Genomic DNA, 24,830 nt, shown 5'->3' on the forward strand with positions numbered 1-24,830 from the left:
GCCTTTGTTGGTTCTCGTAAGGATTTGTGCATCTGGGATGCGTCTTTATATGAGACTGCTCCTCCTCGCAGCTCCATTTCTGGTCGTTAGCAATCCCAGCCGCTTCTGTAACTCTGGCCCCGTTTAGGTAGTACGGATTACTCTTTGAAATACTTCTTCAAAAGCACGCTACAGCTGGAGTAATTTCCTGCTTACATCGTGATTCCTCATTCGCATAGCTTGTGAGCGCTTACGGCTTATGCATCTGACCGGCCAAGACACTCTTGCAGACGCCACTTTGGTTACTAGAGATTCCTCTCTGATGCGCTGTTTAGCCGCCATTGACAGCCGATGATGATGGGTTGACTCGGCTACCCCAATTCGGTAACTGATTACCAAGCACTTTTAGCCAGAAATGGCATGTAACCGCAGATATCCCAATTGTGTCGGAACAATTCCTCGGCTCTGAAGGATCAGGACATGTGCTACGGGCTCTTTCGAGATACTGGATAATGTGGATAGCATCTGATACTTCTCATATACCTTCTTCACAGCGATCCAAGCCCCAATGAGTCTTCTACTGTTATCAAGCCTTGTGAACCGCTGCTATGAGTTGGACGAGTTATGCTAAGCATAACAACCCATCTCACCAGCTCGATACCATTACTCCGCACTTCCTCCATTAACCCAAAAGGGGTAGTGATTTGTAATAAGAACTGAGAGTTCACGATCATCGAGGAAATACTGTGGGAATAATCTGACCCCCATCTCTCAGACGTTGCCGTCCTTCTATACCGGCTTGCCTTCGGTCCGCACGGTTTATCAACAACGCAGTATCCCTTGCTTCCTCCTTACTAATGCGGATGGGGTAATATAGGAGCCCAATCTGGTTGTCCGCCTTGTTTTCCATCTTGCTCTGACTCTTTGATGCGAGTATATAGACCTGCCGTCTTGACTCTCTTCTTGGTGCTACTCGATCATCTGGTCGTCCCTATATATCTGTTTCGGGCTACATTAGAGCCAAGATGGATGTTGAGGAGAACAGAAGTGACAACATGGCCCCTGATGACAAGGAAGAGAGCTCGCCCCCAACAAGCGACCATGAAAGCGCACCCGAGAGCAGCCACGAACTAGACTGGGAGAACGACCCTCGCAACCCTTACAACTGGAGCGATGGAAAGCGGCTCTACCATACCGTCTGCGTTTCTCTCTACGCATTCACTGTGTAAGTATACATCTGAAGCTCTCACAACAAGCTTCGAATACGCACACAACAACAACATGGCTAACCTATCCCTTTTACCAGCACCTACATGTCCTCAGCCTACGCCCCCGGCGCCAAAGCAACCAGCCAAGCCCTTCACGTCTCGGAAACAGTGTCCCTCCTCGGCATCTCCCTCTTCTGTCTCGGCCTGGCATTCGGGCCCGTCATTGGCGCACCGCTCAGCGAAACAGCAGGTCGACTGATCGTGTACCGCCTAGGGCTTCCCATCTGCATCCTCTTTCTCATCGGCGCCGCGACATCGGATAACATTGGCGGCGTTGTCGTCTGCCGCTTCTTTGCTGGAGTTTTTGGAAGCCCGGCTTTGAGCGTCGGCGGAGGGACAATGGCGGACCTGTGGCCTCCTGCCCGTCGCGGGCCCTCGATGGCGCTGTTTGTCATGGCCCCCTTTATGGGGCCTTGCATTGGTGAGCCTGCCCATACTTTGCCCTTGTGATGTCAACATACTTATTGTGATGCAGCCCCAATTATAGGTGGCTTTGTCGTGGAAAGGCTCAACTGGCGATGGCTCGAATGGGTCTCCATCTTCTGGGGCGTCGCGACATGCGTCTTCGCAATTGGTATGCAAGAGACATACAAGAAGATCTTGCTCGCACGAGGCAACAAGAAAACCATCAAGGAAAAGCTGTCCTCCACGATGAAGATTCCCACATTGAGCTGGACCGCGATACACACGTGGGCAACTGAGTCGCTGATAAGACCCATGCACTTGCTCTTCACCGAGCCCATTGTCCTCTTCCTAAGCCTCTACGTCGGCTTCGACTTTGCCGTCCTGTACGCCTTCTTTGCTTCCATACCGCTGGTGTTTCAAAAGACATATGGCTTTAATTCTCACCAGAACGGACTCGTCTTCATCTCCCTAGGCATCGGCGCGCTGCTCGCAACGGCGACCAATCTTCTCTCTGACCGCCTTATCTACCGAAAGAAGGCCAAGGAGGCGCAGGAGAGGGGCGACACAGGCCATTTACCGCCCGAGCAACGACTTTACCCGGCCATGATGGGTAGTCTGGGTGTTGCCGTTGGTCTGTTCTGGTTTGCCTGGACTGCTCGGCCTGATATACACTGGATAAGCCCGGTGCTGGCTCTCATTCCTTTCAACTGGGGTAACCTATGTATATTCGTGAGTTGACACGTTCCAGTCTCTTCATAGCCTCCATGTTTGGTAACAATTTCTCTTGGTCCAGGCATGCAGCATTACTTATATGATTGACTGCTACGGTTCTCGATACGGCGCTTCGGCGCTTTCGGCAAACGCCTTTACGCGCTACGTCTTTGCGGCTGCTTTTCCGCTGTTTGTTATTCAGAGTACGTTGATCCCACAGGGCGTGATAACAAAGGACATATGGGCTCTAATTCTGCGATTTACTAGTGTACAATAACTTGACGACGAAATGGGCCGCCAGTCTCCTTGGCTTCATCGCCATTGCCCTGATTCCAATTCCGTGGGTGCTCTTTAGGTTTGGTGCGAGCATTAGAAAGAGGACTCGGTACGCATTTTAGAGGAAAAAGTTTTGCTTGGCAATTCATGTCTGTATAAGGGCGATGGTGGAGATGAGGTCCTAAGAAACCGAGGCCGCAGAATACCCATCATGAATCTATGTTTGCCAACATCAGAGACAAGGCCATCGATCATACATACTGAGGTTGCGAGATATGCTAGTAGACAGATGGTGTGTCAATAGGTATATTTGGTCAAGTTTTCAGTAAGCAAAAAGTTCACACAAGTCGCTCCAAGAGTCTGGAAGCCTCGTTCATGTACTGTTTGTTGATGGGAGCACCACGACAAGATACGAATGCTTCATGAAACTAGTTCATACAAACTATGGGATTGTTCTTGGCTAAGCAGTCCATACATTAAGGAGTAATGTTTGACGTAATTCCTAGAATATCAATGCGTCCGATTAACTGATGTTGGGCATCTTTCCGAGCGGCATTGACTTACAGCAAGCCTCTCAGCACGACGCAACTCGGCAGTTAGATATGAGTGCTGTCCGGTGAGCACTACTACGTTGGGAATTAGTCTCTGAATAAACCAACTCCTCAGCCACGAATTATGCTGATTATTTTCACAGTTTTATCGCATTTCCCCCCCTTTCTTCTATCAGTAATTGCCATAATATGTTCTAATATATACGGGCACATATCTCGCCGAAGTGAGCTACCAGCAGCTTCAATCAGCTAAATCTGGCCGTTCGACTAGAAAGGTATCCAAAAATCCTCACTCCCTTACTTTATCCCAAGGCCACTACATATCTCAAGAACAAAACTCTCAATTCTTCCCCAACCTCAAACCTCAAAGCTGCAATCAAACAGAGAGGAAAAAAATAAAGAAAAGATAAAAAAAGAAACGTCTCACAGGTATCAAAAAGGACAAAAACTAAACCCGTCTCCTCCGGGAAGGCTCGAACTTCCAACCTCCTGATTAACAGTCAGACGCGCTAGCCAATTGCGCCACAGAGGATCTTGATTGGATAGCGGCGACTCAACTTGTCTTATGATCTTAGCCCTCTAGAAGCGATGATCTTAGCCCTCTGGAAGCGAAACCAGCGGGCGTCAACACCATGTGGCATCATCTCCAGGGTGGTCCAAGAAGATATTTGTGTCTTCACTCAAGTCCTAGATGATTCCATTCGTAGCCTTAAAATCATAGATTTCTCCAAAAAAGTTCCATACATCATATTATGCACTGAGTGTTCTACCTCGGACCCAAAGACACAACTCCATAACCACCCCAATAAACTCCAACACACAAAACCCAAACACCCCAAACATCCATCTCACAAACACCTCACTTCTCCCCCCTCCCCTTCCCACCAAACCCCCAAACCCCCAGAACCACCAACCCGCACTGCACAAAACTAACCACCACCGCAACCCCCGCAACAACACCCCCCCTCAATCCTCCCTCTCCCTCCCCTCCACCACCATCAACCCTCCTCCCAACCTCAACCCCATACTCCCCCCCAACATTCCCCCTCGGCCAATACTCACAAACAACAAACCACCCCCTCTCCCCACAAAGCTTCCTCCCACACCCAACAGCCCTCGTATCCCTCCACACAAGCTGCGAAAAGTGCCCCGTCTCCTCCGTGAACCCCGGCTTCGCAAAGTCATACTCCCTATCTTCATTCCCCCACGCCTCCACCGCGGCCGTCGCATTCGGGTATCCTATCGCAATGTTTTCGCCGTAGGGACCGCCTGAGTGGGCGAACTTGCAGGAAGTGTCGTTTTGGAGGTATTCGGACGCAAACTTTTCGAGCGTCGTGTTCCAGTGGACGGAGGAGGCGTTGTAGTCCTTGCGGTAGGTGTTTGTTGAGTTGAGGATGGCGGAGGTGAATTGTGATGGGTTGGCGTAGGAGGGTTCGTTGGAGGGGATTGCTGGGGCGGCGGTGATGGTGACGATGGTGGTTGATGTGGAGAATTCGATGAAAGAAACGAGCGTGCATAGGAGAAGAATAAGCCTCATGATGATATTGATGTAGACAATAATTGTATGTGATGTGTCGTGTAAGCGCTCGGAGACAGAAGAGCCGGATAAGTTACAATAAGCACATCTGAGGGCTCAGAACACAGCAAACACTTCAACAAAGAAACAGCAAAGAACGAAACGCTAAACAAAGTAAAGACGATGTTGAACAATTGTCAGCCAGCAGCTCATCTATTTAAAGAGACCTTCGTTTGCCCCTGTCTCATCGCGCCTATTCCCTCTCAGCGGTTGATTTGTCTGCATGCCTCGAGTTTAAGCGCCCGTCAGCGAAATGAAACACCACGCAGCGACCAATCGGTTGCTGACATCGCGCCTAATTCGCCTCAAGATGCCGCATGAGCTAAAAGAAGCATAATTCCTCCATCTGCATCTCATACTCGCCAAGTCATCAGGCTTTATACATGCTCACCTGCCCATGACCCCATTCTCCCCATCCTTTACCCCTGTGCTCAAAACAGACAATGCCTTCATATTGCTACATCATTATACATTTAGATTACAGCTGCCATCATGATGGCTCCAAATCAATGCCATATCGCTCCATGCCCTTCTCATCTCGCCACCACTTCAAGCTAAACAGCCCATTCGCAAGCAGGACTTCCGCACTCGTCTGCCCATCCCACTCAGCCATGGACGAGGCCAGTCGAGCCACCAATTCTCCGCCTGCCATCAAAGTGGCTGTCCCGGCAATCGAGCAAGGGTCATGAGGCAGAACATCTCGCACCGGGAGAAGCAACCTCGTGGCAATGCCACACGCGACCATGACGGCTAGAACAACCTGGAGCGCGATCTTGGGCCCGCGATTCTGCTGCAGCCGCTGATGGCCAGACGTGGTCACAACGCCTTCGTATGTAGGCAGAGAGGCGCCGTCGCCATCCGTGCTGTTGTCGCGCATGTTGAGGGATATGGCCTGGGCCATGTACACCCCGTACAGCTGCTGGGTAGCATTCTTGAGGTTCGCGACATTCTTGGCGCCGGCAAGCTCAGTCACCGGCCTGCCCCCTTTGGAGAAGACTAGAGCTTCGATGAAGTTGTCTATGTGATTATGCGCCGGGTCAGAGTTGTTCGGGCCAGCAACCGTCTGGTTAAACAGCGGATTGGTCAAGCCATTCAGCCAGGCGTTTGGCAGAAATGGAAATCTCTCGCTGCCGCGTTTCGACCTTAAGAATTTCGCTGTGCGCTCGTCTGTCTCTGGGGGCTGGGCGGGATCGAGACTGAATTGAGGGAGCTGCCATGTGACATTGGCCATGACCTGCTCAATGTTCTGATAACACACAATGGTGGCGAGGTCTTGCTCGAATCCCGAAATCTTGGCCTTGGAGCCTTTGCCCGACTTCTTCAACCTCATGCGGCCCAACGTGACGGTGAACGTCGGACACCCATTGTCCGTCTCCGTGATTGCGTCGCCCAAGATTCCCTCGGAGGGATTGGTGCTCAGCGCCCCATCGCCACCTACAATGCCGCCACTCCATGTCATAATCGAGCCTTTGCCGACATACGCCATGCTGGTGTCGTTGGGAAGAAGAAAGTACTGCATCCACGGTTCCTCCCTCTGCATGCCCTGGGGAACAGCCTCGCACCAGTCAGCAGGTCTCATTGTCGTGTTCACGCCAACCCAAACATAGCCTGGTTGAGGAGTCACGATCTCGCTTTGTCCTGGCAGGACAAACTCAATTGCCGAAGAGGCTTCCTGATTGAAGATTGTCACTTGCCGACCTTCGTTGGGTATTGAGGTGCAGTTCAGCGACGCCCGCACCGCAGGTATGTTGACCTGCAGCGGCACGTTCTCACTTGAGTTGGTTGAGATGACGGCGTCCTGGTTGAATGTGTTGAAAACGAGATCGTCCGATATCCATCTTGTGCTATTCAGTCCCAAGTACTCAATCAAGTTGTCAATGGCGGCCGCCTCGTTATCGTCCAGGGAGATATTCGCATCGTCAAAGTTGAATCGGTCGCTTTGGTAGAGCGTCATGTTCTTGACGATGGGGACGCTGATGCTGCTGTAGAGACCTGACACTATGATGGACAGGAAACTCCCGAGAAAGGTGCCGAATAGGGCAAAGGCCACTGCGAAGTTCTTCGATCTTAGAGATAGATAGAAGGCTCGAGGAAACAGCTGGCCAACAAGGCTGAGCGAGATTGTCGTCTCCGCACCGGCTTTCCCACGCTTCAGAGGCGCAAACGGCGCAAAGGTTGCGGCCATCATCTGCATTGCAGCATAGAGACTAGCCACTCCAAGAGCAACCGCTGACGGGATATACGTCGCGAGCACAATAGAGCTCGAGTGGTTAATGCTCACAAAACCTTCCCCTACGTCTGAGAAATGCTGAACAACTTCTAGAGACGCAATCATGGCGAGTGGCAGACATATTGCAAGAACAAGAAACCAAGTGGTGCTTGCCATTGGCTTCCATGACGGCACTTGGCTTTGTGCTTGTCCGGTGGGATGGCTCACGGTCTGAGCTTCGTTTCGTTGGACTGGCTCGATCGAGACGCCCGTACCGGGATCGGAAGCGTTAGCTGTTCTGAAATAGTATGCACCGAGGTTCTGTTGTAGCTTTTCGTTGCTCAGAGACCCCATATATGACAGGATTTCGTTGAGAGGGGGGCTAGAGGCTAGCAGAGTAGCCATCGAGAGCGCTGCTCCTGGTCGATCTGGAGCCGCAAAGCCAGGCCTAGTGAATATCATTGCCACAGAAATCAGGACCAGAAGACCAAGGAAGCTGCACATGAAGCCGGTGGAAAGAGCCTTGACACGCAGCCTCTGCTCCTCATACCTAATGCTTCCCATGGTCGTTCGATTGGCCGGCTGGACGATGATTGAGTGCAACACTTGAGCTGCGATTCCCTTGAATACATCAGTTCCAGTCTTTATGAGAAGCTCTGGATCCATGAAGCTCCTGATGGATTCTACGCCAGCCTTCTTCGACATAAGTTGGAAAAATGTCGGCACGGTTGCTGTCAGGACATAGTCGACTCCTCCGTTGCCCAGAATCCAGTTGCCGACTGTGGTATCGACGGCCATGGTCAGGGACCCGTGGGGAAACTGTTTGAGAGCACTTTGCTTTGCTGATGCTGAGAAGAGAGCACGAGCAGAGCCGTTGTCGGCATTTGGGACACCCACCTCGAAGCGGCCGAGCTCGTAGGATGGCTTGCACAGAGCAGCTGTGACATTATGGAGGTACATGTACCGGGGACCGCTGGAGGAAGCATTCCAGGGTGAAATACGAAGATCAACCACGGACATGAAAAGTCGTAGATCTCGGCTAGTGTTGTATACCTTCATATCCATCGAAAGATTGCCTTGCTGTATGTACTGTCTGCTGAAATCGAAGTCGAAGTTGCAGGGGTAGACGACGAACTGAGCCTGGTAGTTCTGCGTCGCGTTCTTATCATGATAAAAGTAATGGTCAGGTCCAGCAGCTAGAGTGACTCCTTTGATGTCGCAGTCCTTGGTGGTGACGTTGGCAACAATGTAAGACGCGAGGATGCTTCGCCAGGGCATGTAAGCTTTCGTGCCGTTGGTGATGGGGAGCAGTTCGCAGTCATAGCCGACTTTGGCGCCGTCGGTACTCATCGAGTATTCAATATTGCTGGCCGCCATTGAGGGGACTTTGAAGTCAGGTACGATGAAGTCCTCTGCCGTGCCGGGAGGATACCGCAGTCCATAGAAGTTTATTCCATAGTAAGTCTGCGCGGGACCAGGACCGACTGCCCAGGCAAATGTGGGATCGACAGATTGATTCAGCTGGAACTTTGACGAGAGCTGGAACTTTTGGTTGCTCTTCGCCATCTGAGTTGGCTCTAGGATGAGCAAACCGGTTGAGAAGACCGTCTAGCACCACGTATTAGCACGCAGCCACGGGAGCGGTAAGCAAGGGGCTCTAAGAGAGACAAACGGTGCCCAGTATCAGTAATTGGCCGAATATAGACATCACCACCGCCCAGTGCCTGTTTCTGATGGCCATCCAGAGGCCAACGGGCAGCAAGGGAGAGATGTAGTCGAGGAGCAAGGTCTTGTCTGCCGACGAAGGCCCGGTTCTCAGCTCTTCCCAGGGCATCAGGATCTTGTTTGCAAAGTCTACCTGCCGCCAGAGGGCCCCAACAACGACAAGAACTAGAAGAGCATCGAATCAGCAGCTGGAAAGAAACACTTTGTCCAGGAATCTGTGTCTTACCTGCGGTAGGGCCATATTTCCAGGCGTAGTGGTTTGCCTCCTCCTGAACGCTAAGTCCGCTGTTCTCCTCGGAAAAGTGGTAAAGCAGGGCGGTGGCCAGCAGCATCAGCAGAAACGTGCTGGCAAAGGCTACGAGAGCTACTCGACTGAGCCATATCGGCGCCCATAGAGCTGGATGGGAGTTTCGCGGCCATTTGGGAGGTGTCTTTGAGCGGTGGCCAGAATCTGCGCTGTCTGCAACCCCGCCTTCGTGAGACTCGTAGAGCCTTGGTACTGATGGATACTCTTCCTCTTCGACATCAATTCCTGCTAGATCATCGTTTTGCGCGGCTGAAGCTGGTCAGCAAGTCCTCTCTGCCTTGTCCAAGCGTCGTTCTGCAGAAGGAGACGCAGACGCACCTTGGTGATATGGCCCCGCTCGCGCCGGGACGGGGACGGGCTTCCTCCTCGTGGACACGATTTGGTGATACGCGCCCAGGTGCGGCAGCTCCCCCGAGTCTGTGAGCCGGCCGCCGGAGTGGGACATGATGGTCGGTGCCGAAGAGGCGTGGATGAAGTTTCATGGAGGGTGGAGAGGGATAGAAAAGAAGGAGGGACACATTTGTCTTTGTCCGGTGGCATGACAGTGATTGGCACCAACGTGCAGACTCATTTTCCCCATCTTCTCTTCGTTTAAAGGCTTGCTGCCTTGTGTCCCTCCTCTGCCGTGCCGCGCCCGGGATTCGCATCCTTGGTGTGTTCCTGCGAGATGCAGCATAACCCCAGTGCCGGTTTCTGCACGGCCGGGCAGGGCTCTCATTGGCACAACAGGCGCTGTAGCGGGCGCGTGGCCTGAGGGCGAGCTCAGCTGGTGGTAAGGGAGGGAGGCATCGTGTGAATAGGCTTGTGGGGGTGCCTGGCCTATGCTCGCTTGGGCAAGGCGGGCAGGGGAAGGGCTGTAGCTTGTTTCATGGAGCCTCGCGCGTCGAGATGCTGTTTCGCATTGATCGTTGATCCGGATTGGGATGAGCAGAGGAGAGTGTTGGAGAGGTTCGTCTTGATAAGGGAGCAGTGCCACGTTCAGAATGATACAACCTCGGGTAGGTACGAAACGAAAGGGCACTTGCAGCAATCCGCCGGTCTGTCCCACGTGAGGTGCTATTTTTGCTGCTTACTTACTTCTAGCAGTTGTACCAGAGATCCTTCTGTCTTACACGCACCAGATGGCTTTCATCTCCAAGGCAGCACCAAAGAGAGCAGAAACATGCAAAAAAGCAGTACAGCTGAGTTTTCATGTAGTACCTACTTCATCAGTCAAATGAATAGGATCGATCGTGTCTATAGTGACAATATCAATTGCAGACTCTCCCCGATGTTTCAACTTACATGTTCCCTTATCTCCCTCCACCCAGTAAACCCACGCTCCCCAAGCATCACCACAGACAATCATCCTCCCTTCCCCCAGTCGTCCATCTCCTCTGCCACGCGCCTCCCCAACTTCTCCAGCCCCTGATTGAAACATGTCAAAACCGCCCTCGAGAAACATCGCTGCTGACGCATGCGGGAAGCTCATCCGACCGCTGGCCCTCAGGAGCCGCCAATCGCTCTTGCGCGCCGTCATAGTGGGAGGCGTCTGAGACACGCCCTGTTTCGCATCCATCTGTCACAGCAATCCGGTCGTTCCCGTGGCAGCAAAAAGCGTCATACTGGAATGCGGACAATTTATCTCGTCGTCTTCCCCAGATACTACGGCCTGTCGGCTTAGCCATCGTTCTTTATCGATTCCATCTCCTTCATACTTGGCCCTGCACAGAGACGAGAGACTGAAGCGATACATATCAGATACAGATACTCCAATCACCAGCACGGCAGGACGGCATCACCCCGATGGCCAGTCTCGCCCACTTCGCCCTCACAGCCAGCGCGGCCGCGGGAGCTCATCTGTCCCTATCCAGCTTCCAGGTCCTCACCACCTCAGTGCCTGTCCAATGCCTCTACGCCTACAATATGCCCATTCAGCGATGCACTCCCGCCGACTTCATCGGAGGCGGCTCATGCTCCCAGTCCTGTAGGTCCGGGCTCCAAGCATCACAATTCACCGTACGAGGGCTGTGCTCCGGCGTCAACGCTCCCGCCAATTCTCTGCTCAAGGAGATCTTGGAAGGGCACATCCTAGACGTTCTCTGCGACGCGGGAAAGGCTCCAACTCCAACTCCAACTCCAACAACACCAGCGACTCCGCCGAAGCAAACGCCGCCAAACCCAGCACCGGCACCACCACCGAGTCCGGTTACCACTACCAACATGGCACCGCGCCCGATATTCTCAACGTTGTCGACATCAACGGTGTCCACTCAATCCACATCATCGTCTCCCCTTCCCGAAACAAGTACGAGTACCACGACAAGTGCAGCATCATCCACCTCGACCGAAACCCAGGCCAGCACCACCTCAGAGGCCGCACCCAGCTCAAGCATCGCCTCTACAACCGACGCCCCCAGCAGCGAGACCCCTCAGCCTTCGAATAATAGCCAAGCCTCCTCTTCATCATCTTCATCATCAACAACGAAGCCAAAGCCAACACGCCCGCCCAATTCGCAGCCAGGCAGCGGTGGTGGAAGTCCATTCGACTTTGTCCCCGCCAGCAGAGCAGCGAAACTCGGGCTTGCTGGGGGCTCTCTTGCAATTGCTATGGCCATTGCATCCACAACCTCAATGCTCTTATGATACGAAATGCGTCTTTTTCGCCTTTGAACAGCCTGGACGCTGCAATTTTACGAATCTTTAATGTCTAACTAACGAAAACAGCTGGGATACAAGGGTGTACGATGAGGAACAGAGGCTGGTATGGACCAGCCGGCATAATGGCCAAGGGAGCCTTGACGGGAGACCAGGAGTATACATGTACTATGAGGAACGGGAAATGTTGGAATTGTTGTGTTTTCTGCGGGAAGGTTTGCCACTCGAGCGCAGTCTATGAAGACTGGAGCAATGCATGGTTGGCCGAAGGAAGCGGGGGGTCAAATGTCCAGCAAGGAAGCTGCTGGAGGAGAATGTATTGTAGTATTCACGATAGATAGGTAGAAGATGGTACACCATCTGAAATAAATGAACCTGCCCAATTACAAGCGTGTATCATCAACAGTGCATACCTCGATGGATGAGCACCCCGCGCGACCGTTTCCTCATGTATACTCTCACCACAACTTGAAGCCACCAGGCACCTTGCTCTGGAACACTCCAGTCGGGTCATACTTCTTGCTAACCCGGCGCAGGAAGTTGAGGTTGTCCGCCCCATACGAAGCCAGCGGTGACTGGTGCGGGCCAGCATAGTTGAGATACTCAAACTTCCGCAGCACACCCTTTCGCTCAGCGGCCCATTTGACAGCCGTAAATGTGTCTCTGCCTTTCTGATAAATGGCATCGTTGGAGCTCGAGTTCGGCCAGAGGGCAGAGAAGAGGAGGACTATTGCATGTCAGAGTCAGAACCTATGGACAAATGTACCTCGTGCATGCACAAGTACATCGCACGAGAAGACCTAGGAACCAGAGTAACTTACCGACGCTGTTGCCGTCCTCAGGTTTTAGCCCAAGGACGTTCCCACCCGTGGCGTCGGCATGTGAAAGCATCACAGAAGGAAGGGGCTCAAAGGCAAAGTTCCATGTGACACCGCCGACGGGATTGAAGTCGTACAAGGATCCATTCAGGGCGTTGAAGATGTCCAGCATAGCCTCGCTCGAGGGACCGAACGTTAACGTGGCGAAGAGCCAGTTCCTATCCGCCAAAATCCGCATTAGCCTCACCCATTCTCTCCCGTAGAGAGTCCTCGGAGGCATGTAAGTTGAGTGGGTATGGCGAACTCACAGTGGCGGAGTGGGATTCTCCGCAGCAAGCGGAGCCACAGCAATAATCTCAGAGGAATTAGAGAGGCTCGGCACGGCTTCAAGCTCGCTGTACACCTCCGGATGAAGCACGGGCTTCGTATATCCAGCCGAACTGCTCAGCGACCACGTCTTCGCCGCCGAGGCATACAAAAGACCCGTCTGGAGGGACACATAGGGATCAAAGTTCGGGTCGGCGGCGACGCCGGTGAAGGCGTCAAACACGGCACCAATCTCGGATAGGTCGTACGTGAGGGTGCTCACCGACATGTTGCCTTGCGGAAACGTCTTCAGCTCATAGCGCGTCACGACGCCAAAGTTGTTTCCGCCGCCCTTGAGCGCACGGTACAAGTCGGGATGGCTGGTCGCGGAGACGTTGACGAGTGTGCCATTTCCGAGGACGACCTGAATGAGAAGTCAGAAATCTGAAGATGAGAGGATAAAGCACAGCAAAGGAGAGGGAGCAGCAGCTGAAGTCTTACATACCTCGTGCTCAACAACACCATCACACGCCCACCCAACCCGCGGCGAGAAATGCGAGATGCCACCGCCGAGGAGCAGCCCACCAACACCCACAAGACCGTTCCTCCCACCAGCGGCAGCAAGACCGAACTCGCCCAGGTAGCCGTACACATCGTTCCAGACGGCGCCCGCCCCGACGCCGACCGAGGTCCCGTCGCCGCTCAGCACCGTCGCGTTCAGGCTCGTCATGTCAATGGTCACGCCGCCCTGGATGTTGGCCGAGCCCCCGGCCGGCGTGTGCCCGCCGCCCTTGACGGCGAACTGGCACCCCGGCGTCCGCGACGTGGAGAGGATCGCCACCGCCGCGCTGACATCCTGTGCGGAACGCGGCCGGACGATGCAGGCCGGCACGAGGGTCGACTCCTGTAATGAGAAGTAGTCACTCGCTGTGAACGGCGTGGTGGTGACGACGTCGCCGAGCGCGGAGGCGAGACGAGCGCACTGCGGCGGGTCAGCGTTGTGTTACCAGATGGTGATGCGAGCGAGATGAAGAGAGGTTGGCCTTACACATGTGTCGAGTGAAGCTCCAGAGACAGCAGCAGCCGCTGCCAGCGCAGTGGCCGTGGACGATTCCGAAAGTCTCATAATGTCCAATATCGACGCTCTACCTTAGTACTGGAGTCTCATATGAGGACTCCTGGAGAGAAACACGACCCAGTCATAGTCTCACGCACACACGACACTATATAACTGCCTGCCCTGCCATCCCCGCGAATCCGTCACCGCCCTGAGATGCATCCCTCAATTCTCAGCCTTCACGCGGGGCGCGTCGACACGATCGTAGAACAAGGAACTTATGGCAGGATTGTACGAAGTGGACAAGGGACATTCGGCCCGCGACGTGCGTTTAGCCCGAGACTATTCGGGGCTTCTCCCCCAGTCTCGGTGAGTTGACGGGATTATTGTCAAATAGTAGCACCGGGAAACCGGGAACCCGGCAGGCGGTTTATGATGCTAGTTGAGGACATGGTAGGGAGAGAGATGTAATTCGTGTAGTTGCCTCGATACTAACCACTGTTTCTCAACAGCTACACACTCGATCCTTGATGATGACAAGGATATACCGACAAGAATAGTGCCAGTGCATCTCGATGACAGCTCTCATCTTCCGGGGTTGTCTTCACCTACCCCACGCTATACAAGTTCCAGCATTGCCTCTGACCCAGAAACCCTCCATACGGGAGCAATGATAGCAGTAAAAAGGGCAAAAAAGAGAAAAAGGAAAAGAAGAAAGAAAATACAAGAGAAAGGGTTACCGCACCAAAAGATGAAAAGAGCAAAAAATAACCGCCGTCATATCTCGAACCAGGTGTTTAATGTATAGGAAAAGCCCGATGCGGGGGTCGAACCCGCAACCTTGAGATTGCATCAGAACGTGTTCTCGAATAAGAGTCTCACGCTCTACCGATTGAGCTAACCGGGCAGTTTTTGGTCACGTGACTTGGTAGTCATCGACCAATCAGAAACACCGATTGAGCTCAGGCGGCTCGTTGAAAAAGATCGAATAATTGGACTATATAAACTGTTCTCCAAGTCCCGCTTCCGACCACCTTCGAGTTGCAATCGTCCCAACATATCGCGAACCTATAGAAGAGGAAGCTTGACTGCTTCAACGTCTCTTGAACTAATATCTTCTATTTGCTCTCCAACTGTGCCGCTTGATTATGTGCCAGGCTCCGTGTGCCTGCAGAGCAGATACACTCAAAGGTCAAGAGTGGCCTCTCTGAGCAATATTACTGCATATGAAGGCCCAGTTCGAAGGTGTCCATTCACCAAAGAGCGAGCTATCAATTGATTGCTAATTATACCATGTTCCATCGCATAATTTGACTGAAGCACATACTCGCAATCCGAAATTGGGTAAGACTAACAGCAAACAACTCCAATCCAATACACTTGACAGTGCAGCCCCCTTATGTCCTTCGTTGTCGTTTACCTCTCTCCTTCTCCCTCCCCTTTTGCCCATTCGCAATAACCTCATCAAAAGCCTCGAGGATTGATCCGTACAAAGTATTCGGATCCGACGGCGTCCCAGTAAACAGGGCACCATTCTTGATCGGGAACAAGATCGATCGCAGAGTCCGACAGAGCGGCTTGAGACCCTCAAACTCGGCCGGAAATTCTCCCAAGACATCGTCAAAACACTCCTTGTCCATGTTGGATTGCTTGTTCCTCGCCATATGCCCAAAAGACTTGGCGGCGCGCCAACCATGAAGCTCACTGACGACAGCAGGGTTCCTTCTGCCCACAAACTCCCACCCGCGCACGATGCACTGCCAGAGTAAAACGTAGAAGAACGACTCCAGATCCTGCCGGTAAGTGTGCTCGATACTACGAAGCACCCGAATGGCCATAAACTGTATGGTACCCGTACGAACTTCGGGGTTGACCGGCCCCTTGTCAAGCTCCTCGACAAGATCAAAGTCAATCAACATGCCCGAGAAGCCAGTCTTCTTTGCGTCGGTTATGATGATGTTGTTTTCCGATATATCGCGGTGGAGCATCTTTCCCTTGCAGTATAGCGATTGATGCGCCTTGATCGCATCCCGAATCGCCGTCAACATCTCAAAAGGCGACTGGTATCGCTGGAGTGGTCGGCCTGGGGGAGAGATGACGAGGCAGCGGAAAATGCGGTTATCCTATAACTTATGCTCGAGCTTCTGCGGCTGACTAGCTGGAGCATCTGATGTTCTATTGCGCTTGCTACGCCGACACCGTTTTGGTGGAGGTGCTTGTGAGAAGAAAGGCATGCCGCTGGCAGTATCGTCAAATGTGTAACGTTTCCCGAACGTCATGCCTCTGCGCATGTCGTCGATGTCCGTGATTTCGTAGTGAGCTACCAGTCTGATTATGCCTTCGACACCCCTTTGCCCAGCTTTTTGGAGAAGATGGACTTCTTTCTGTTCACTCAAGGGCCAAGAAAACTTGACGACATGGTCATAGTCATCCGAGTCTGCATGCTTCGCAAGAACGCACGATGTCGCGCGGGATACAATGGCTAGCCGACGGTTGAGGGGCGTCGGACATAAGTCCAGCCTCTTCTCTTCACCTCCATGCCCCTCGATGTTTATGAAGCGGGTATCTCCATCTTGCTGTATAAACGTGTCGAGGCCCAGATCTTCGGCACTCATCATGATGTACCCTGCCATCACCCGAATGAATCGTTCCGGGTGTTGGTGGATATCGAATGCGCCTGGGCCATAGCATCCCGAGCGGTCAAAGACCCACGTCTCCATCGTACTCCCACAGATGGTGAATGCGTGAAGGTAGCGGCGCGTCGGTTGAAAGTCAAATAGATGTTTGGCATAGCAGGCGAGCTGCACCAACCGCTTCTTGAAAGCTCCCTCAGCAGTAAGTTGGCCAATCACCGTGAGATCTTTCCACTCAATCGTCGCAACCGACGGCTCTCCACACTTTCGTTTGACGCACAGATCGAACCGGTTTCTTTCGACGCCTTCAGTAAGCTCGTTCGGGAGAGTTACCTCCCAGTATCGACTGTGTTCCTCTTCGTGAAGATGGCCTTGCATTGAGTCCAACCATCTCTTCATCCGAGCTACGCCAGGCGATACGCCGAGGCGAACCCACACGTTGTTGATATGTAGGACCTTCAGCTTTTCGTAGAGATCCAGGGCACGATCCGTCCAGTCTTTTCCCTCAAAGAATCTCTCAAAGAACCCTTCTACATCCGAATATGTGCATCCCTGGATCTCTTTGAAGGTCTCGTTCTGAAAATGGTCTCGCAGCCGCTGGGTGTCTTGCTCCGATTCGCCATGTTTTGTATTAGGTGGGCCGTGAGGCACAGTCGGGGCGCGTTCTGGCGCCTCAAGCAAAGTGTCAACTGGTTGGGAAGGAGTAGGCTTCGAGATCTCGGTGACCTGTTGAAATACGAGGTTCCAGACGAGTGTTGTATCCGGCCTATATGGAATCGCTGCCTCGACGAGGGGCCTCATGCGGTCGACGGCGTCGGAGTTGGAGATAATCAAAGTCGCAAGAACACTCAGACAAGCCCTCGCCGGGCTGGTTGAAGGCATAGCCAGAAAAAGCGCGTTGAGCAATGTGCTCGCAAGAAGCTGTATCTCTGAGAGTTTTGGTTAGAGTGTGTTGTTTGTGATTAGCAACGGAACAATCTGCCTTACGCCTTGATTGAAACAGGTGGAGCGATGGGGGCAGAGGTGGCAAGTACTGGCTGTTACACATGATGTTGAACGAGGCGTGGACCAGCTTCAGCTCGTCTGTGATAGAAATGCCTTTGACGAGCTCAAAGTCCGCTGGATTGGACATGGCGACGGAAGCACGCCAGTTGGCGATGCATATTACGTGAATGGTAAGAAAGTAGCCAAGTCGCGTCTTGTTCTCTTCAATCACAAGCGGTTATTGTTACTACGCCAACAGTCTCGACGGGCAGTTACGCACTCGCTCTCTCTAGTTATACCAGGAGGTAACCACTGCTGCAGTTGTCAACTTCCAAGATTGTTCTACGGCAAGCACGACATCTGACTTTTTGCCTTTGTCTAGCTAGAATAGAACATCATGGATGTCTGGAAGTTATAATAGCAGTGCAGCGTATTAAACCTACAAATAAAGCAGGCAATACATGACCAGGGATTCTTAAAGAATGCTTCTTTGATCAATAGAAGTTACTAGATCAATATCCCCTTCGCCGACAATCCAATACCCGCCATCAATCCGACATTTTAGCTTTCCATCTGATCATATCCCGGACTTGGACTAGTCCCCACGCTGTAGATGAAATGTCAGAGATTATTCACGAGTGATGCAGACAGTGCTCTTACAGGAACATTGAACAAGAGCGGGACGTCATAGATTCCCGGGACAAAGTCTGAGTTGTAATCCACCCTGAAGCTGCCAACAGGAGAGTTGACAACGTTGAAGAGAAGAACAGGCTCTCCTGTCTCGATGCTAGAGACGTCCCAAGTGCCCTGCACACCGCCTGGAGAAGTGTAAGACTGGCCGGTCTCAAGAACTACCAAGACCGGAGTAAGGTCATGTTGGACAGTGCCGACAATTTTGATAGTCGGCTGAACGCCAGGGGTAGTCTCCTTGGAGTTGTTGGTGATGGTGAAGTTGACAGACATGTTGGGATCTGTGTTGATCAGTATGCTATGGTCACTGTTACTCGATAACGGCCATTAGAGCAACGGTCTATGGAAAGGTCTAAACGCACCTGGCTTAAAAAGCAGAAGTAGATAGACAGGACAGCAGAGCGATACGAGGAGTTGCTATGGTCCGACGAAGAACAAGATTACAGAAAGAGGTTGAGGACAGATTAAATACACCACTCTGACATACCTCAGGCTGGTCAAAAGTCCTCGCATTCAGCTGAGTGTCTAAGAGATGAAAGATCGACAACACAATATATGTAGGGATGAGGCCGAATGACGGTTGAACTGAGAATATTCGAGTCGGGGCCGTCGTGGCTTGCATATCATTTGCACATATGCTTCTCAGCTCAGTAGTATCGAATCCCTCCAGTAGCCAATGCCATCGAGTCCAGTGTCTGCCAACCCATTAACCTCTATTATTTGACACAGGAGGAGACTCGACAGCAGCACCCTGCTGTTTAATGACGGAGATGATCGCACTTTTGGCCGCTCGCCTACCCAATAGAAGCTGCCTGAACCTCCAGCCGGTTCCGCCACGTCTGTCAGTGTATGCAGGTTTCAGATGCTGGCTGGCTGAAAGCTGAGACATTGCCGTGGGTGGCTTCAAAAGGTTTGTGATTCGCCTACCGAGTATAATATGGCCAAAAGACATGTGTGGCGATGTTTTCGTAACGTAAGTTCCTTGATTAGCATAATGATCTTCTGGTTATCGAACAAGCTGTTTCCGACTTGAAGATGGCAGCATACAGGACGAGGTAGACTTACATGATCTTTTATGACCACCAAGCATCTTAAAGCAGGGGATTGTATATGCCTGAGAATATTGATGGAAAACCAAGCATTCCCGAAGAAAGAGGCAAGACCCAGAGGTCTTTCGTGAAATCCAGTTTATATGAGTGTTACATTGACTTCCGTTTACTAGTCAACTATAGCCCAGTCCTGCTACTGACGGGGACGTAAAAGGGAACTAGGCCGTACTTCTCTCCTAATCAGACTTGCCTCAAGTGCCTTTTCAGGCAGATACGACATGCTTTCCTCCTGTATCTTTTCATTTTCCCTCGAGACTAGCCACCTCTTCCCTTGAACCATGGCACTGTCTGATTGACCTCTAGTGTGTGCAAAGGTAAACTACTGGTAGCCTGTGCTTCTGCGCTGCCTCCTTCGTATGGGCCAGTGCGTGCATAGAACCCTCGTTTCCCTGCCAGCTTTCGGGAATCAGGAGGTATCAGATTGGCACCTCCAGGGGCAGATGGCTCTTCATGCTCATTTTGAGAAATGCTGTCACTTGTTTCCCCTTGTTGGCAATTTCCGGATGAGAAGGCCGGAGGTGGTAGTCCGGTGACGTCCTGAAACTTCTCTGCCTTTAGAATGTGGATATAAAGGATCTGAGAGTTGCTCACATCCCACATCCGGGGGTCTGTTCTACCGACCATGATTTCTTGGGCGATAATTCCTCCGGCACCGACCCCCATGATGATAGGATCTGGTGGGCGTATACGCAGATTTAGTATCAATAGACGTTCCAAAGCATGAGAGCGGTTCAGGGTTGTATTGTACCTTGAAGAGAATAATAGGTCCATGCTCCGACCCAGGACATCTTATTGAGAGGGTTATCTCATCGGATAAATCGTATACGGCTTTCATATCCAGTATATCCGACTGTTTCGGCGCTTCGGAAAATAAATCTCTTACTACTCTGCCACGGGGTCGATGTCTCTGGCTCAAATTTTTGATATATATGACATCGCCAACACAAAGCCCGAGTTCCTCGGGCGTCTTCAGAACGTTGAACCGAGTCGCATTATCTGGAATAGGCCGATATGACTCGAGATGGCCGTCGCTTGACACAGAGCAGACATCTTTGATGTTTCTAGCGAAAATATGTTCAAGCTTAAACTGAGGGATGACCTGTAGCTGCATGCTGCTATATTCGTCCTTGCCACTCATTTGCCATTTGACGGTTTTTTTGCTTGAGTTGACCTCTGGAAGGCTGTTGACTAGAGAAGGAGCATTTAGAGCAGCTGTATGGTGGCTGAGGGTGCTTGGTTTTAGATTTGATGTAACAAACTGCTTGACCATGCCGCGCCGAACCGCTATGCCGTCTAAGCGATGCTGTTTAGGCGCTATGATGTAGTCTTGCATATCTGTCGACCTAGGATTATCCGAAAACAGCTGCTGGCCGGTGATTATATTCATTCTACCAATGAAGGGATGGACAGCTAGAGAGCGACTCTCCGAGTGCCTGTAGTTATAATTCTCTCGAGAATTGAGGGAGATGAACATAGCTTCGTGATCGTGCATCGGTAGGAAGAGTCCTCCTCGTGTAGCCGCTTTAATAGGTAGTTTATCTTTATATGCTTGAGTATTGAACAGCGGGAATGTCCTAAGACCTTTTGGCGGCTGCAATCTGATATCTCCCTCTACCAGGGAAGTGCGCATGATTGAGATTTCGATAGCAGGAATGTTGTTCTGTCCCACTGAGATGCAATGAGACTCGCCAGTTCCACTCTCCGTCTGAATCTGGTGTATCTTAAGTCTCGCAGTAATGGGGTCTGGGAAAACTTTGCTGAAGAACGAAGCAATGGTCTGTTTCATGCTAATTTGACGTCCCATTTCTACTTTGTAGCATGGTTGGTTTTTCGTGACTTGCGCAGAGATCGTGAAACAGTCATGCCATATTGAAGATATATCGGAAGGGCGGCCGCAAAACCTGAGTTTGTTTGGGATAACAATATCTATATTGTCAGGTAAGTTGGAAGTCTCAGATAAGCTCCTTCATACCTCTGACAAAAGCCGCGTCTGAGAAGGGTAACTCGGGCAACTCACCTGGGTCTGCTCTCTGCAAAGTATCCATGATATGTTCGTATTCCATCGTACCAGGTATTGTAAGGACTCGACATCTCGGAATCCAACCTCTCTCCGTTGCGGTTATTTTTCCTTTCAGCCCATTGACCCGAATATTCAGCGTATGAGAGTCCCCGTAACTACTCGCAAGTTTCAGCTGGGCATTCTCTTTGCCCGAAAAGGCCTGCAAAGCCTTATCAGAAGAGCTCAACGCTGCGATGGATTCATTCTTGAAGTTAGTCATGGGACTGTGAACCCGTTCATCATATTCACAGTATCTCTCTCTATTCTAAGTCGTAATGTCAGCATCAATTCTCCATCCTTAGGGTTGATGTTCTGAGCCTACATTTGACTGCCGTCTGTCTTCAAATACGCTCCGCGTGAACACATGATTCGGGGCTGGCACTTCACAATGATAGTTGAGACACATATGTTTCTGGTTGAAAAGGAGTTCAACATGCGCACCTTGGGAGAGCTGCTTTTCCATCATCATCTTGAGTGAAGCGACAACCAAGACGTACGTGGGGTCGTCCCGTGAAGAGTAACGACAGATGCTCCGATGGTGTGCCTGCACCGGGAATACCATCTCGTTTGGAACACCCATCTTAGCAGATTCCTCGGGAACTACCTGTAAAAAAAGAAGTGGCAGTGAGCATTTTTGCGACTGATAGGGAAACGCCGTTGCTGAAGACTCACCAATACCAAAAGTCGGGGTTCAACCTGCTTCTCGACAAAAGACATGATTGCGAGATCTGACGATCGGGGCAAGAATGACTTTGAGATTTGGGATAGCACCGAAGATTGAGGTTTCAGTGTATCAATAAGGTCTGACCTTATTAGTCGATTCTTCGATATAAGGGTCAGTAGTGACGCCCATCTGGTAAGATCACTTCCTTGGTGAGGCGTGGCCAGAAAGACTATTCCGATCGTCGACGAAGCGATGTGGCCGTAGTGGTGATTGTTTCCATGGGCAAGAATGATTGCCTAAATCATTTATCAGATGACTTCGATGTCTAAGAACTCTTGGGAAGTATTAGTTACCTTCTTCACAACTATTCCCCCCAGACTGTGAGCAATAAATACAAGAAGTCGACATTTATCCTATCAGGCTGCGTGTCAGTTCAGATCAATGTCAAAGATTTGGGAGGCTTTACCTTTTGTGACAGCCTCAGCATCCATATCTGGTTCAACAACTCGGTCGCAAAATCTTCAATACTGTCTCTTGAATGACTGAGCATCAACTTGGAATCATATCCAAACGTCATTATCCTCGCATCAGGAATGGCACTGGAAAGGAAATCCTCGAGCCATAAAGTGTTGGCAGCCTTATCAGTCCAGGTTCCTCTCAGTGTGCCATTCAGGCCATGGACAGCAATGATACTATGAAGGCGCGTAAGTCAATCTGACATGTCTAGGGACAGGATGTCTGCTCACTCGACTTTGAACTCTTCCGAAGGAGGTAATCCTGGGGAGGGATACAAAACAAAAAGGCCATGAGAGATGGGTGGAGCGACTTTTGGATCTGATCCATTTGAGATGTTGGGCTCCAAGCTTCCAACTCCTTCGTCTGTACCATGTGGTTCCTCGTCATTTCTGTTGTCACCGTCGTTCTCAGAAGTCACCTCGCCCTGAGTGACAGAAGAAGAGGCAGAACGACCCGTCGTTTCAAGTCTGAGAAGAGAAGCCAATTTCGAAATTTCATCGCGAATAGAGCACAATTTAACAGTTTTTGCCAATTGATCGAGAACGGGTTGGTATCATGGTGATGGCCGTCCTTAAAGCTTGGGATCGGGCATAAAGATTAGGCACAAATGCTGGACATCGAAGAATGCCCAATGAACAACATTAGCCTATTGACCAGCGGTAGATAGGTACTCTGCATTGTCGCGAGAGAGCATTGCATGGACTACAAGCAGGCCAGGACTTTGTGTAAGTGTTTAGCATTGCTGGAGGAAAAGCACCGGCATAGCATATACACAGCAAGATCTTGAAGGCTCTCTCCGAGAAGATTGCGGGAGGGCTTTGCGCAGAGCCTCGGCGTTCATCATACTATGCACCAGAGACAAAGTTTGCGGTAGAGAAGTATTGACATAGCGAGGTACATACATGATGCTCGAGCGCCTGGATATCATGGTAGCCAAGTACGAAGTATCTGACCTTTTGTCACCAACAGAGCAGCTTAGAATTATCCATAAATTACTTGAATTAGCAACTGTTTCCCAGTCATTTACTAGCATTCGAGGTGCAATCACCGAAAAGGAAGTCTCAAGTCACCAACACCTCCTCGAATCACCAACAGCAGGTAGACTTAGATCCAACTACCATCTGATTAACCGCTCCAAACTAGCCCTCAAGAGATTCCAATCCTCTTCTCCATACTCATCGGCCCCAACTTCATAGAGAACATCCAATGCTTGAATGCCATCGCCCAGAGCAACCTGAACAAACTTGCGACAAATCTCCATGCGATTCATGGGGTATAACATGGAGATCCATATAGCCTCTGCAATGTGCGAATTTTCCGTCAGCTTCCAGTCTCCCTGCCACTTGAGAGCCTTGCCGATCTCTGCGTTATAATGTGCTCGGTATCGGTGTAAAGCCTCTGGAGAATCCTCTGAGTCGGGCATGTGCGGCCAGCCGTACATCAGAGGATCCCAATCGCGCGTGATCCATCCTGGGTATCTGGCATAGCCCATACATCGTGGCATTGTCTGGACGAGGTCCCAATCAATCAGTCCAGTGACAGCGCCTTGGTCATCCACTAAGACGTTCTGCGAGTCAAAATCGGGAAGACATAGGACAAAACCAGGCGGAGAATCGAAGATTGACAGGAAGCCCATAATAACTTCCATTATCTTTGCTTTTGCCTTGCCATATACGGTGTCGAGGAGCGTCTCCCTCGAGTAGCTGTCCCGGAGAAAGCCAGAGACAGAGTCAACTGGGTCTGACGCGGTAACCCGAATCTTGCCATCTTCCTTTTCGTCCCAGTCATACATGGGTCCAATGGCTGTCGAACTAGATTCAGGCTCCATGATAGATCCCATGCTGTCAAAGGCCAAACAGGAGAGCTGCGCCATGGCTTGTGCCAGGCTTGTCAAGATGTTGAGGCGCAACTCTTCCAGCGGCAAGTGAGCTGAGTGGTCAAACCAAACCTCAGACACTGTGTATCCGGGTATAAAATTCATGCACAGATAGGGCGCCCCGATTTCGTTGTTTGGGATTGTATCAAAGGCATAGACCTCTGGCACTGGAGCGCTGGTTTTCTCTCGAATGAGTCGTAACGTAGCAACCTGCGATTCCAGGGCCTGTGCCGCGGTTGGTGTCATGCCAGAGCCCCATCCTGTACAAGGAACGCGGATCATGAGCTTGATGCTCTCCAACTCGACAATATGGACGATGTTGTATGATCCGGCGATTCGCGCAACAAGCTTACCGCCTGAGCTTGGGGTCTTCAAGATATCAACGGCAATCCTCAATGCGAGCTGTAGGAGAGATTCGCCTGTAATATTCAAAAGTGGACCAAAGATTTCTCTATCTCTCTCTGCGTCTTCCAT

At 51.3% G+C, this 24,830-nt stretch overlaps 8 protein-coding genes and 2 non-coding genes across 10 annotated transcripts; 2 read left to right on the forward strand and 8 right to left on the reverse strand.

Annotated features, from left to right (window-relative positions):
- Positions 1-1,004: 1,004 nt before the first annotated feature.
- On the forward strand, positions 1,005-2,761 carry BBK36DRAFT_1160340 (MFS general substrate transporter; the record flags this gene model as incomplete). Its single annotated transcript, XM_024894285.1, has 5 exons — positions 1,005-1,204; positions 1,286-1,668; positions 1,723-2,381; positions 2,446-2,566; positions 2,631-2,761. 5 exons carry the CDS (start codon positions 1,005-1,007, stop codon positions 2,759-2,761), a joined length of 1,494 nt encoding a protein of 497 aa, XP_024748445.1.
- Positions 2,762-3,648: 887 nt separating this feature from the next.
- Positions 3,649-3,722, reverse strand: BBK36DRAFT_t115. Its single transcript has one exon. It is a non-coding gene; the product is annotated as a tRNA-Asn (tRNA).
- A 92-nt stretch (positions 3,723-3,814) lies between these two features.
- BBK36DRAFT_66588 (PR-1-like protein) lies at positions 3,815-4,727 on the reverse strand (the record flags this gene model as incomplete). Its single annotated transcript, XM_024898468.1, has 2 exons — positions 3,815-3,877; positions 4,206-4,727. The coding sequence occupies 2 exons, from the start codon at positions 4,725-4,727 to the stop codon at positions 3,815-3,817; spliced, it is 585 nt and encodes a 194-aa protein (XP_024748446.1).
- Positions 4,728-5,256: 529 nt separating this feature from the next.
- BBK36DRAFT_1122469 (hypothetical protein) lies at positions 5,257-9,452 on the reverse strand (the record flags this gene model as incomplete). The annotated part of the gene is made up of 4 exons (XM_024890947.1): positions 5,257-8,583; positions 8,729-8,865; positions 8,927-9,232; positions 9,326-9,452. The coding sequence occupies 4 exons, from the start codon at positions 9,450-9,452 to the stop codon at positions 5,257-5,259; spliced, it is 3,897 nt and encodes a 1,298-aa protein (XP_024748447.1).
- Positions 9,453-10,792: 1,340 nt separating this feature from the next.
- BBK36DRAFT_20942 (hypothetical protein) lies at positions 10,793-11,632 on the forward strand (the record flags this gene model as incomplete). The annotated part of the gene is made up of 1 exon (XM_024897907.1): positions 10,793-11,632. The coding sequence occupies one exon, from the start codon at positions 10,793-10,795 to the stop codon at positions 11,630-11,632; it is 840 nt and encodes a 279-aa protein (XP_024748448.1).
- A 470-nt stretch (positions 11,633-12,102) lies between these two features.
- BBK36DRAFT_1142136 (FAD-binding domain-containing protein) lies at positions 12,103-13,894 on the reverse strand (the record flags this gene model as incomplete). The annotated part of the gene is made up of 5 exons (XM_024893501.1): positions 12,103-12,371; positions 12,466-12,680; positions 12,771-13,192; positions 13,274-13,750; positions 13,817-13,894. 5 exons carry the CDS (start codon positions 13,892-13,894, stop codon positions 12,103-12,105), a joined length of 1,461 nt encoding a protein of 486 aa, XP_024748449.1.
- Positions 13,895-14,637: 743 nt separating this feature from the next.
- BBK36DRAFT_t114 lies at positions 14,638-14,732 on the reverse strand. The gene has a single exon. It is a non-coding gene; the product is annotated as a tRNA-Lys (tRNA).
- A 278-nt stretch (positions 14,733-15,010) lies between these two features.
- BBK36DRAFT_1204266 (hypothetical protein) lies at positions 15,011-17,590 on the reverse strand (the record flags this gene model as incomplete). The annotated part of the gene is made up of 4 exons (XM_024897303.1): positions 15,011-15,045; positions 15,246-15,908; positions 15,981-17,387; positions 17,446-17,590. The coding sequence occupies 4 exons, from the start codon at positions 17,588-17,590 to the stop codon at positions 15,011-15,013; spliced, it is 2,250 nt and encodes a 749-aa protein (XP_024748450.1).
- Positions 17,591-19,854: 2,264 nt separating this feature from the next.
- Positions 19,855-22,772, reverse strand: BBK36DRAFT_1121948 (hypothetical protein; the record flags this gene model as incomplete). Its single annotated transcript, XM_024890886.1, has 7 exons — positions 19,855-21,202; positions 21,255-21,433; positions 21,734-21,904; positions 21,973-22,260; positions 22,318-22,377; positions 22,431-22,656; positions 22,711-22,772. Coding segments are annotated over 7 exons (2,334 nt in total), but the record flags the coding sequence as incomplete, so codon positions are not given.
- An 822-nt stretch (positions 22,773-23,594) lies between these two features.
- On the reverse strand, positions 23,595-24,830 carry BBK36DRAFT_1122360 (hypothetical protein; the record flags this gene model as incomplete). The annotated part of the gene is made up of 1 exon (XM_024890936.1): positions 23,595-24,830. The coding sequence occupies one exon, from the start codon at positions 24,828-24,830 to the stop codon at positions 23,595-23,597; it is 1,236 nt and encodes a 411-aa protein (XP_024748452.1).

This window comes from Trichoderma citrinoviride (assembly GCF_003025115.1).
Source record: "Trichoderma citrinoviride strain TUCIM 6016 unplaced genomic scaffold BBK36scaffold_9, whole genome shotgun sequence".
NCBI lineage: Eukaryota > Fungi > Ascomycota > Sordariomycetes > Hypocreales > Hypocreaceae > Trichoderma > Trichoderma citrinoviride.